Here is a 12361-nt window from a genome sequence, read left to right on the forward strand (position 1 = left end):
ACAATTGCAAATTTTGTCTACGTCGTCTTGTATCTTTCTACAGTCACTCAACTTCGACAACAGTGTATGATAAAATGCACCAAACGAGAACTCAGTGACGCATTCTTCTCATATAGAACGTCCTTGCGATAGTTGATCAAAATCAGTGGGCCACATGTCAGGCCCTATCCTTGTCAGCTACGGTGGCGGTCGGAGGTGTTTACGACTTACCTTGTTTGTCCCGCTCCACCCAACGTCGGAACCGAAACGGCTACTACATTAATTAAAGAAATCAAACATTCGTATGATAATTAATCGTAACCCTCAGCTGCCAACAGGTGTTGTTGATGTACCTCAGTGGGGACAGCTGAAACTGTGTGCCCCGACCGGGACCTCTTGCTTACACGGCAGACGCTCTGTCCATCTGAGCCACCGAGGGCACAGAGGATAGCGCGACTGCAGGGACTTATCCCTTGCACGCTTGCCGTGAGACCCACATTCCCAACGATCCGCAACCTCCATTCGTAATGTTCCTAAAGGATATTCGCAAATTCACTCAATACTTTCTAGAGAAGCTGCGTGGTCATCATTGCTATCTGTTCTTTCGGAAAAGTTACTGTCTTCATACAGTTAAAGGCTACCCGGACATTGACCTTCTTCTGTGCGAATACGCACACTTTGTCCGATCTCGTACGGGAATCGTCAACTTAGTTGGTGCCAGTATTGAGTGAATGGGCAAATATCCTTTAGGAACATTACAAATGTACAATACTGGCCATAAAATTGCTACACCAAGAAGAAATGCTGATGATAAACGGGTATTCATTGGACAAATATATTATACTAGAACTGACATGTAATTACATTTTCACGCAATTTGGGCGCATAGATCCTGAGAAATAACTACCCAGAACAACCACCTCTGGCCGAAATAAAGGCCTTGATACGCCTGGGTATTAAGTCAAACAGAACTTGGATGGCGTGTACAGGTACAGCTGCCCATACAGCTTCAACACGATACCACAGATCATCGAGAGTGACTGGCGTACTGTGACGAGTCAGTTGCTCGGCCACCATTGACCAGACGTTTTCAATTCGTGAGAGATCTGGAGAATGTGCTAGCCAGGGCAGCAGTTGAACATTTTCTGTATCCAGAAAGGCCCTTACAGGACATGCAACATGCGGTCGTGCATTGTCCTGCTGAAATGTAGGGTTTCGCAGGGATCGAATGAAGGGTAGAGCCACGGGTCGTAACACATCTGAAATGTAACGTTCACTGTTCAAAGTGCCGTCAATGCGAACAAGAGGTGACCGAGACGTGTAACCAATGGCACCCCATACCATCACGCCGGGTGTTCCGACAGTATGGTGATGACGAATACACGCTTCCAACGTGCGTTCACCGTGATGTAGCCAAACACGGATACGACCATCACGATGCTGTAAATAGAATCTGGATTCATCCGAAAAAATGACGTTTTGCCATTCGTGCAGCCAGGTTCGTCGTTAAGTACACCATGGCAGGCGCTCCGGTCTGTGATGCAGCGTCAAGGCTAACCGCAGCCGCGGTCTCCGAGCTGATAGTCCATGCTGCTGCAAACGTCGTCGAACTGTTCGTACAGATAGTTGTTGTCCTGCAAACGTCCCCATCTGTTGGCTCAGGCATCAAGACGTGGCTGCACGATCCATTACAGCTATGCGGATAACATGCCTGTCATCTCGACTGCTAGTGATACGAGGCCGTTGGGATCCAGCACGGCGTTCCGTATTACCCTCCTGAACCCACCGATTCCATATTCTGATAACAGTCATTGGATCTCGACCAACGCGAGCACCAATGTCGCGATACGATAAACCGCAATCGCGATAGGCTACAATCTGACCTTTATAAAAGTCGGAAACGTGATGGTACGCATTTCTCCTCCTTACACGAGGCATCACAACAACATTTCACCAGGCAACGCCGGTCACCTGCTGTTTGTGTATGAGAAATCGGTTGGAAACGTTCCTCATGTCAGCACGTTGTAGGTGCCGCTACCGGTGCCAATCCTGTGTGAATGCTCTGAAAAGCTAAACATTTGCATATCACAGCATCTTCTTCCTGTCGGTTAAATTTCGCGTCTGTAGCACGTCATATTCGTGGTGTAGCAATTTTAATGGCCAGTAGTGTAGGTTGTGGACAGTTGGGAATGTGGGTCTCACAGGAAGTGTGCAAGGGATAAGTCCCTGCAGTAGCGCTATCCTCCGTGCCCTCGCTTGATCAGATGTATAGAGCGTCTGCCATGTCAGCAGGAGATCCCGGGTTCGATTCCCTGTCGGGGCACACAGTTTTAGCTGTCCCCATTGAGGTATATCAACAACACCTGTTGGCAGCTGAGGGTTTCGATTGATTACCATTTCTTTCTAGAGAAACTGTATGGTCATCGTTGGTATCTGTTCTTTCGGGACAGTTACTATCTTCATAAACTTTAATATTTCTCACTCCGAAAAACAAATTGGTAGCGGTAGGGTTAATGCTATTTGCCCGTCATAATAGTCATGTACTAACAAGGGAACCTCCCCATCGCACCTCCCTCAGATTTAGTTATAAGTTGGCACAGTGGATAGGCCTTGAAAAACTGAACTCAGATCAATCGAGAAAACAGGAAGAAGTTGTGTGGAACTATGAAAAAATAAGCAAAATATACAAACTGAGTAGTCCATGTTCAAGATAGGCAACATCAAGGATAGTGTTGGGTCAGGATCGCCGTGGTCCTGTGGCTAGCGCGAGCAGCTGTGGAGTGAGAGGTCCTTGGTTCAAGTCTTCCCTCGAGTGATAAGTTTAATTTTTTATTTTCAGTTTATGTGACAAACTCTTACGTTTTCATCACTTTTTTGGGAGTGATTATCATATCCACAAGAAAACCTAAATCGGGCAAGGTAGAAGAATCTTTTTATCCATTCGCCAAGTGTATAAGTTAGGTGGGTCGACAACATATTCCTGTCATGTGACGCACATGCCGTCACCAGTGTCGTATAGAATATATCAGACGTGTTTTCCTGTGGAGGAATCGGTTGACCTATGACCTCGCGATCAAGTGTTTTCGCTTCACATTGGAGAGTCACGTCCTTTCGTCTACTAATCGCACGGTTTTGCGGTGCGGTCGCAAAACACAGACACTAAACTTATTACAGTGAACAGTAAACTTATTACAATGAGCAGAGACGTCAATGATCGAACGGACAGATCATAACTATATAACTATGCGAAAATAAAAAAATAAACTTTTCGCTTGAGGGAAGATGTGAACCAAGGACGTCTCCTTCCGCAGCTGCTGGCGCCAACCACGAGACCACCGCGCTCCTGCGCTAACATTCTTCTTGATGTTACATATCTTGCACAAGGACTACTCAGTTTGTATATTTTGCTTACTTTTTTCATAGTTTCACACAACTTCTTCCTGTTTTCTCGATTGATCTGTGTTCAGATTTTCAAGGCCTGTCCATTGTGCCAACTTATAACTAAATCTGAGGGGGGTGCGATGGGGAGGTTGCATGGGGGCTTAATTAAATTTTTTTATGCAAATAATTTTACTGTCTGTCCGGTTACGCAGTCTCGTACCTGTTGACCCTGCGTAGTTTTAGTACGCAATCTGACTGCTTAGAGTAACAACAAAGAATGGAATGAAACTTCTGTTAACACAATTAATTAATTAAGTCCCCAGCAACTATGAAACCTACGAAACCAAAACACAAGTATAACTGTTCTGTGTGTGGAAGTGTGACTCAACGTACACATCTGGCACGGTTCTTCTTCAATAACACAAGAAATTTTAAATACCATTTATACTGAAGTAATTAAAAGAAAATAGAAATACTATAATTACGCAAGAAAACCAGAATTACACTCTAATCCAAGAACAAAAGCCAGATGCTTTGTTGACTGAACCTGTAATGACGCATTATTTAAGACATAGAAGTAATAGAAAAAAAACGAGTTTTGTTACCTTCATATATATTGACGAAATGCACTCTAATCATTACAATATCTCCATTAGAACAACATCTGCTGTCTCTCCCATCAAACAACTGCATAAAACATGGAACAGGCACTCACTACTACCACATCTCAACAACTCTGCACTCCGACTTTACGACAGCCACTCTCCACTACATCTGAACAAGAATTGTCCACAACAACGTCTCGGCAAGAACTGCCCACCACGACTTCTCAAGAATCACTGCCAGTGTAGGCGGCGGAACAAAACTCTCTGGCGCGATCTCTGGCGCTGTGGCTCAGTGTAGCCACCTTTCAAGGTTCCCTTGTAAGTGTGGGAAGCGTACGCGGAGCGCTGCACATCCGGAACGTGACGTGGTGTGTTTGTGTTTGCCCGCAGCTGCGGCCGGACAGCGTGAAGACGCGGGAGCTGTGGGCGCAGATAGCGGACGACGTGCTGGGGGGCGTGCCCGCGGCGCTCGCCTTCGTCGCCTTCAACAGCCGCCTGCTCGCCGGCCAGACGCTCTTGGCGGACTTCAACGACGCAACCATCATAGCGCTCGCCTCCATCGGCATCCTGTTCAAGGTAGCTCCCGCTCTGCTGCGTCTTCTTTCATTCACCAGGTGTTGCCATAACCAGCACGGGTCGTTCAATAAGTAACACCCCACTTTTTTTTCTCAGAACGTACGAGGGTTGTTTTTTGAGCAAGGGCCGTTTTTATTTTTTTTTAAATATACAAATACTTTGAAACGTCCCCTTTGAATAATTTATACAAGGCTGTGCTTAAACTGACACACAATATTTTTTTTAGCGCAACGCAATCTGACTTTCAGAAATCCCTACAAAGGAATGGCCTTGACTAACATTAACCTATACGTTTCACAAATCACTTACCTCACCAAAAATCTTCGTCACTCGAACTACTGCAATACAGCGAGCGCCACTACTGCCAGCTAAATAAAAGATTCAAACTACGGAAGGCACTAACTACTGATAGGGATAGTTAGCAAATGAAAGATATTAATAGAGAACAAACACTGTATTTACCTTAATAATCATAATATATATAGCAGTTCAATTTCAAAACTCCGCCATCTCTCTCCCCACATCCACCACTGCTGGCGGCTCACCTCCAACTGCGCAACGCTACGCGCTGTTAACATCCAGCTGCCCAACACTACAATGGCAGACAACAATCCAACCAACCACAGACTGCACACAGCATAGCCAGTGATTTTCATACAGAGCGGTACGTAACGTTGCCAATAAGAAAACATAAACAGCCTACTTACAACTTTTGTAAAAAAACTTTTAATTTCTGATCCTACACACTTTTACCTATTTTTCTACATAGTTGCCTTGTTTATTTAAGCACTTGTCATACCGTAAAACTAAGTTTTTAATTCTCTCTTCAAAGAATTCGGCCGCCTGCTCCGACAGCCAAGAGTTCACAGCCGCTTTCACTTCATCGTCGTCATTGAAGCGCTGCCCGCCAAGCTGGTGTTTCAAGTACCGGAAAAGGCGAAAATCGCTAGGAGCAAGGTCGGGGCTGTATGGTGCATGGTCCAAAACTTCGCACCCAAAAGAATCAATCAAATCCCGAGTCCTTTCAGAGGTGTGAGGCCTAGCGTTATCGTGCAGGAGCAAAACTCCTTTTGTCAGCATGCCGCGCCTTTTGTTCTGAATTGCTCTGCGGAGCTTCTTTAGAGTTGCACAGTAGGCATCTGAGTTGATTGTCGTTCCTCGTGGCGTAGAGTCCACTAGCAAAACACCGCGCCGGTCCCAGGACACAGTTGCCATAATCTTGCGCTTTGACAGCGTCTGTTTGGCTTTGACCTTGACGGGTGAGGTTGTGTGTCGCCATTCCATCGATTGTCGCTTGCTTTCGGGAGTGATATGGGATGCCCATGTTTCATCTCCAGTGACAATTTGACTCAACATGTCATCCCCTTCTTCCTCGTAACGAATCAAAAAGTCCAATGAAGTGGCAAATCTCTTCCCTTTGTGGTCCTCTGTGAGGAGTCTGGGTACCCACCGAGAACACAGTTTCTTAAAGTTTAGGTTTTCAGACACAATTTTGTACAAAACCGATCTTGAAACTTGTGGAAATTCCAAAGAAAGAGTGGAAATTGTGAATCTTCTGTCCTCACGAATCTTTGTTTCGACTGCAGCCACCAAATCATCAGTGATCACAGAGGGCCGGTCTGAGCGTTCTTCGTCATGGACGTTTTGACGGCCATTTTTAAACTCTCTAACCCATTGACGCACTTTACCTTCAGTCATTCCATTCAAGCCATAAACTTCTGTTAACTGACGATGAATTTCTGCAGCTGATAGGCTTCTCGCGGTCAAAAAACGTATCACTGACCGTATCTCACACGCGGCGGGCGATTCAATAATCGTAAACATTCTAAAGTAGCACAGCGGTGCTTACACGTCAGCTACAGAACTGCAACTTGCATCAGTGTGAACGGGAAGGATGCCGGCAAGTGGCGCGGTGGCTTGTTGCGGCGTCCGCGCGAACTACGGGACTATACGCGCGAACGGCCCTTAACTTAAAAAACAACCCTCGTATTTACTTTCAAGAGTCAGAACTGGTGACAATATACATCAACATGTCATGTCCATGTCCTATTTCTCTACTTAGTCTCCATCACGTTCTATGGCGGTACGCCAACATTGTGGCCGCGCGGGATTAGCCGAGAGGTCTCAGGCGCTGCAGTCATTGACTGTGCGGCTGATCCCAGCGGAGGTTCGAGTCCTCGCTCGGGCATGGGTGTGTGTGTTTGGTGTTTGTCCTTAGGATAATTTAAGTTAAGTAGTGTGTAAGCTTAGGGACTGTTGACCTTAGCAGTTAAGTCCCATAAGACTTATTAAAAAAAAAACGCCAACATTGTGGAAGAGCGTATATTCCCTGCTGGTAAAAGCTCTTGTCTACATCTACATCTACATTTATACTCCGCAAGCCACCCAACGGTGTGTGGCGGAGGGCACTTTACGTACCACTGTCATTACCTCCCTTTCCTGTTCCAGTCGCGTATGGTTCGCGGGAAGAACGACTGTCTGAAAGCCTCCGTGCGCGCTCTAATCTCTCTAATTTTACATTCGTGATCTCCTCGGGAGGTATAAGTTGGGGGAAGCAATATATTCGATACCTCATCCAGAAACGCACCCTCTCGAAACCTGGCGAGCAAGCTACACCGCGATGCAGAGCACCTCTCTTGCAGAGTCTGCCACTTGAGTTTGTTAAACATCTCCGTAACCCTATCAAGGTTACCAAATAACCCTGTGACGAAACGCGCCGCTCTTCTTTGGATCTTCTCTATCTCCTCCGTCAACCCGATCTGGTGCGGATCCCACACTGATGAGCAATACTCAAGTATAGGTCGAACGAGTGTTTTGTAAGCCACCTCCTTTGTTGATGGACTACATTTTCTAAGGACTCTTCCAATGAATCTCAACCTGGTACCCGCCTTACCAACAATTAATTTTATATGATCATTCCACTTCAAATCGTTCCGCACGCATACTTCCAGATATTTTACAGAAGTAACTGCTACCAGTGTTTGTTCCGCTATCATATAATCATACAATAAAGGATCCTTCTTTCTATGTATTCTCAATACATTACATTTGTCTATGTTAAGGGTCAGTTGGCACTCCTTGCACCAAGTGCCTATCCGCTGCAGATCTTCCTGCATTTCGCTACAATTTTCTAATGCTGCAACTTCTCTGTATACTACAGCATCATCCGCGAAAAGCCGCATGGAACTTCCGGCACTATCTACTAGGTCATTTATATATATTGTGAAAAGCAATGGTCCCATAACACTCCCCTGTGGCACGCCAGAGGTTACTTTAACGTCTGTAGACGTCTGTCCGTTGATAACAACATGCTGTGTTCTGTTTGCTAGAAACTCTTCAATCCAGCCACACAGCTGGTCTGATATTCCGTAGGCTCTTACTTTGTTTATCAGGCGACTGTGCGGAACTGTATCGAACGCCTTCCGGAAGTCGAGAAAAATAGCATCTACCTGGGAGCCTGTATCTAATATTTTGTGGGTCTCATGAACAAATAAAGCGAGTTGGGTCTCACACGAGCGCTGTTTCCGGAATCCATGTTGATTCCTACATAGTAGATTCTGAGTTTCCAAAAACGACATGATACTCGAGGAGGCGTAGCCACGTTCCACTGCATGACTGACACTCTCGTCATCTCCAAAGTGTGTTCCCCGTAGAGAATCTTCAAGAGGCCCAAAAAGATGGAAGTCCGAGGGTTCCAGGTCTCGACTGTAGCGTGGATGGTCATCTCTGGAGCAGTAGCTGTGACAAGGCGTCCCGACCGTCGCTGCTCACTGATCTCTGTTTCTGCATTTCCTGAGGCCGTTACCTTTTTTACACACTGCCCAACTGTGCTCCATCAACTGCAGCATCGCCATACACTGCACACAAACGTTCGTGGGTGTTTACCACGCTCTCGTTTTCTGCACACAAGAATTCAATAACACGCTGCTTGTAACGTAAGTCTGCCATCTGCCAGAGCAGTTCGAAACTTCAGCGGTGCATAGAACGAACATCAAATGTGAAGCACCAACAAGGACGTTTGTCAAAAATGTTCAGATGTGTGTGAAATCTTGTGGGACTTAACTGCTAAGGTCATCAGTCCCTAAGCTTACACACTACTTAACCTAAATTATCCTAAGGACAAACACACACACACCCATGTCCGAGGGAGGACTCGAACCTCCGCCGGGACCAGCCGCACAGTCCATCACTGCAGCGCCCTAGACCGCTCGGCTAAGTCGTTTGTTGCTCAATAAGTAACGCCCCACATTTAATTTCAACAGCTAGTAATATACATAGATGAAGAGTGGGCTGAACTTTGAGACTACTCCAGAAGAATCAATGTGCAAGGAAGTTGGATACGAAAATATTGAGGAATGAAGACACAGGCTTGAAGTTCTCTGAGGATATAGCCGGCCGTGGTGGCCGAGCGGTTCTAGACGCTACAGTCTGGAACCGCGCGACCGCTACGGTCGCAGGTTCGAATCCTGTCTCGGGCATGGATGTGTGTAATGTCCTTAGGTTAGTTAGGTTTAAGCAGTTCAAAGTTCTAGGGGACTGGTGACCTCAGATGTTAAGTCCCATAGGGCTCAGAGCCATTTTCTGAGGATACTTGAAAAAAGAGACAGCATTGGACGTATATTTTTTACTATCGCAAAATCGATTTTCTGTCACTGAGTGACCATCTTCAGTGCTATATTGTATCACTGAAGATGGTCACTCAGTGACAGAAAATCGATTTTGCGATAGTAAATATACGCCCAATGCTGTCTCTTTTTTCAAGTATACCTGTTATCTGGTCGTAGTGCACAAGACAACATGGAGTCGCCAACAATATAATTTTCTGAGGATATAGATACTGCAATAATGAATAGCTGAGTAGGTAGTTCAGTTGAACAGGCATGGATATCCCAAAAAAGGACAATCAGCGGTGTCTGAAGGAAAATCATGGGTATAAGGAAGATAACTGTGAAGAAACCATGGATAACAGAAGAAATACTTCAGTTGATTGATGAAAGTAGAAAGTACAAAAATGGAAAAAATTTGGAAATTTGTGGTAATGTTTATGGGACCAAACGGCCGAGGTCATCGGTCCCTAGGCTTACGCACTACCTAATCTAAAACTAACTAACGCTAACGACAGCACACACACCCATGCCCGAGGGAGGACATGAACCTCTGACGGGGGGAGCCGCGCGAACCGTAGCAAGGCGCCTAGACCGCACGGCTACCCCGCGCGGCTAAAAAATGTTCAGGGAAATTAAGGAATACAGGCATCCAAGTCTCTGAGAAATGAAATAAGCAAGAAGTGCTAAGGCGGAGTGGCTCCATGAAAAATATGAAAAATCGCAAAAAGAAATGACCGTTGAAAGGAGTGACTCAGCATATAGAAAAGTGATAACAACCTTCAGCGGAGTTAAAAGCAAGGAATGTGACATTAAAAGTGCAATTGAAATTCCACTGTTAAATGCAGAAGAGAGAGCGGATAAGTGGAAAGAGTACATTGAAGGCCTCGATAGGGGGAAGGACTTCTCTGGCGTGATAGAAGAAGAAACAGGGGCTTGATAGGGAAGAGAGGGGGCATCCAATATTTGAATTAGTACTTCAAAGAGCTTTGGAAGACTTAAGATCATACAAGGCGGAAGGGATAGATAAGATATCTAAGATCATTGGAGAAAGTGGCAACAAAACGGCTATTCACGTTGGTATGTAGAATGTTTGAGACCGGCCGTATACCATCAGACTTTCGGAAAAACTTCTTCCATACAGTTCCGCAGATAGCAAGAGCCGATAAGTGCGATCGACAATCAGCTTAACAACTCATGCATCCAAGTTGCTAACAAGGATGGAAGAATGGAAAAGAAAACTGAGGATGTGTTAGATGACGATCAGTTTGGCTTTAGAAAAGGTAATGGCACCCGAGAGGCAATTCTGACGTTGTGGTTGATAATGGAAGCAACCCTATAGAAAAATCAAGACACTATCATAGGATTTGACGTCCTGGAGAAAGCGTGTAAAATGGTGCAAGATATTCGAAATTCTGAGAAAAATAGGGGTAAGCTATAGGAAGAGACGGGTGATATACAATATGTACAAGAGCGAAGAGTGGACGACCAAGAACGAAATGCTCGGATTAAAAAGGATGTAAGAAAGGGTGTTGTCTTTCCCTCCTACTATTCAATCTCTACATCGAAGACGCAGTGATGGAAATAAAAGAAAGGTTCAGGAACGGAATTAAAATTCAAGGTGAGAGGATATCAATAACGATTCGCTGATGACGTTGCTATCCTGAGTGAGAGTGAAGATGAATTACATGATATGCTGAATATAATGAACAATGTAATGAGTACAGAATATGGATTGAGGGTAAAGCGAAAAAAGACAAATGATGAAAAAGCTGCAGAAGTGAGAACAGCGAGAAACTTAAGATCATGACTGGCGGTCACAAAGTAGATGAAGTTAAGGAATTCTGCTACCTAGGCAGCAAAATTACCAATGACGGACGGAGCCAGGAAGACATCAAAAGCCGACTAGCACTGTCAAAAAGGGCATTCCTGGCCAAGAGAGGTCTACTAGTATCAATCATAGGGCTTAATTTGAGGAAGAAATTTCTGAGAATGTATGTTTGGAGTACAGCTTTGTATGCTAGTGAGACATGGACTGTAGTCGTACTGGAACAGGAGAGAATCAAAGTATTTGAGATTTGGTGCTACAGAAGAGGCCGTTCTCCGCAGAATCGAAGAGAAAAGGAATATATGGTAAACACTGACAAGAAGGAGGGACGGGGTGATAGCATGCCTGGTAAAACGTCAGGGAATAACTTCCTTGGTACTACAGGAACCAGCAGAAGGTCAAAACTGTGATGGAAGACAGAGAGTGGAATGCATGCAGCAAATTATTGAGGACGTACGTTGTAGGTGAAATGAGATGAAAAGGTCGGCACAGGAGAGGAAATCGGAGCAGGTCGGATCAAATGAAGACTGATGACTCATAATCAAAAAAAGAATACTGTCCTAACGCAAGATGGCCTACAACTGATGTAACTGGTCCTTGATCTCCTGGATACTATCTCTGGGACGGAGGTGAAGTCCAAGCCAGCCCTATACGTACTGTATCGGCTATAGACCTGACGGTCTTGCTGGGCATGTGTGTACCTCAGCGTCACGCAGCCAGTTCAGAAACACGAGTGCAGTATACGGACGAGCACAGACCTGTTGAAAATAATTTCAGACTCCTGCTATAGCTTACAGAAAGTACAGTCTTTAATTCCTGCTGACTTCGAACATTGTGTACTGTTGAGTCGACGGGTGCTACAGCGCTACGTGGTTGATTGTCGCTTTCCTGCGTACTTACTTTTCTCGTATGGGACCTGCTTGACCGGGGAAAAAATATTCGGTAGCCGCAGTAGCCCTGAAAGAGCGTAGCATGCAGTTTTATATACAGGGTGATTCAAAAAGAATAACACAACTTTAGGAATTTAAAACTCTGCAACGACAAAAGGCAGAGCTAAGCACCATCTGTCGGCGAATTAAGGGAGCTATAAAGTTTCATTTAGTTGTACATTTGTTCGCTTGAGGCGCTGTTGACTAGGCGTCAGCGTCAGTTGATGCTAAGATGGCGACCGCTCAACAGAAAGCTTTTTGTGTTATTGAGTACGGCAGAAGTGAATCGGGGCACTGAGAATCCGCGGGAAACAACTCAGTATGAACGTGACTCGCCTAAGGTGAACGTTTTCTGTGCCATTTCAGCCAATAAAGTTTTTGGTCCCTTTTTCTTCGAAGGTGCTACTGTAACTGGACTACAGTATCTGGGGATGTTAGAGACTTCGCTGTTCCAACAGC

The 12361-nt window shown here is 45.3% G+C and overlaps 1 protein-coding gene across 1 annotated transcript in view; it reads left to right on the plus strand.

Annotated features, from left to right (window-relative positions):
* Window positions 1-12361, plus strand: part of LOC126173465 (uncharacterized) — a 69280-nt gene that overhangs the window by 14869 nt on the left and 42050 nt on the right. Inside the window, exon 2 of the mRNA XM_049920998.1 lies at window positions 4356-4541. Coding sequence (XP_049776955.1) covers window positions 4356-4541 — 186 coding nt within the window. The remainder of the gene's footprint in view (window positions 1-4355; window positions 4542-12361) is intronic.

The sequence above is a fragment of the Schistocerca cancellata genome, chromosome 1, assembly GCF_023864275.1.
Source record: "Schistocerca cancellata isolate TAMUIC-IGC-003103 chromosome 1, iqSchCanc2.1, whole genome shotgun sequence".
In the NCBI taxonomy this organism is placed as follows: Eukaryota; Metazoa; Arthropoda; class Insecta; order Orthoptera; family Acrididae; genus Schistocerca; species Schistocerca cancellata.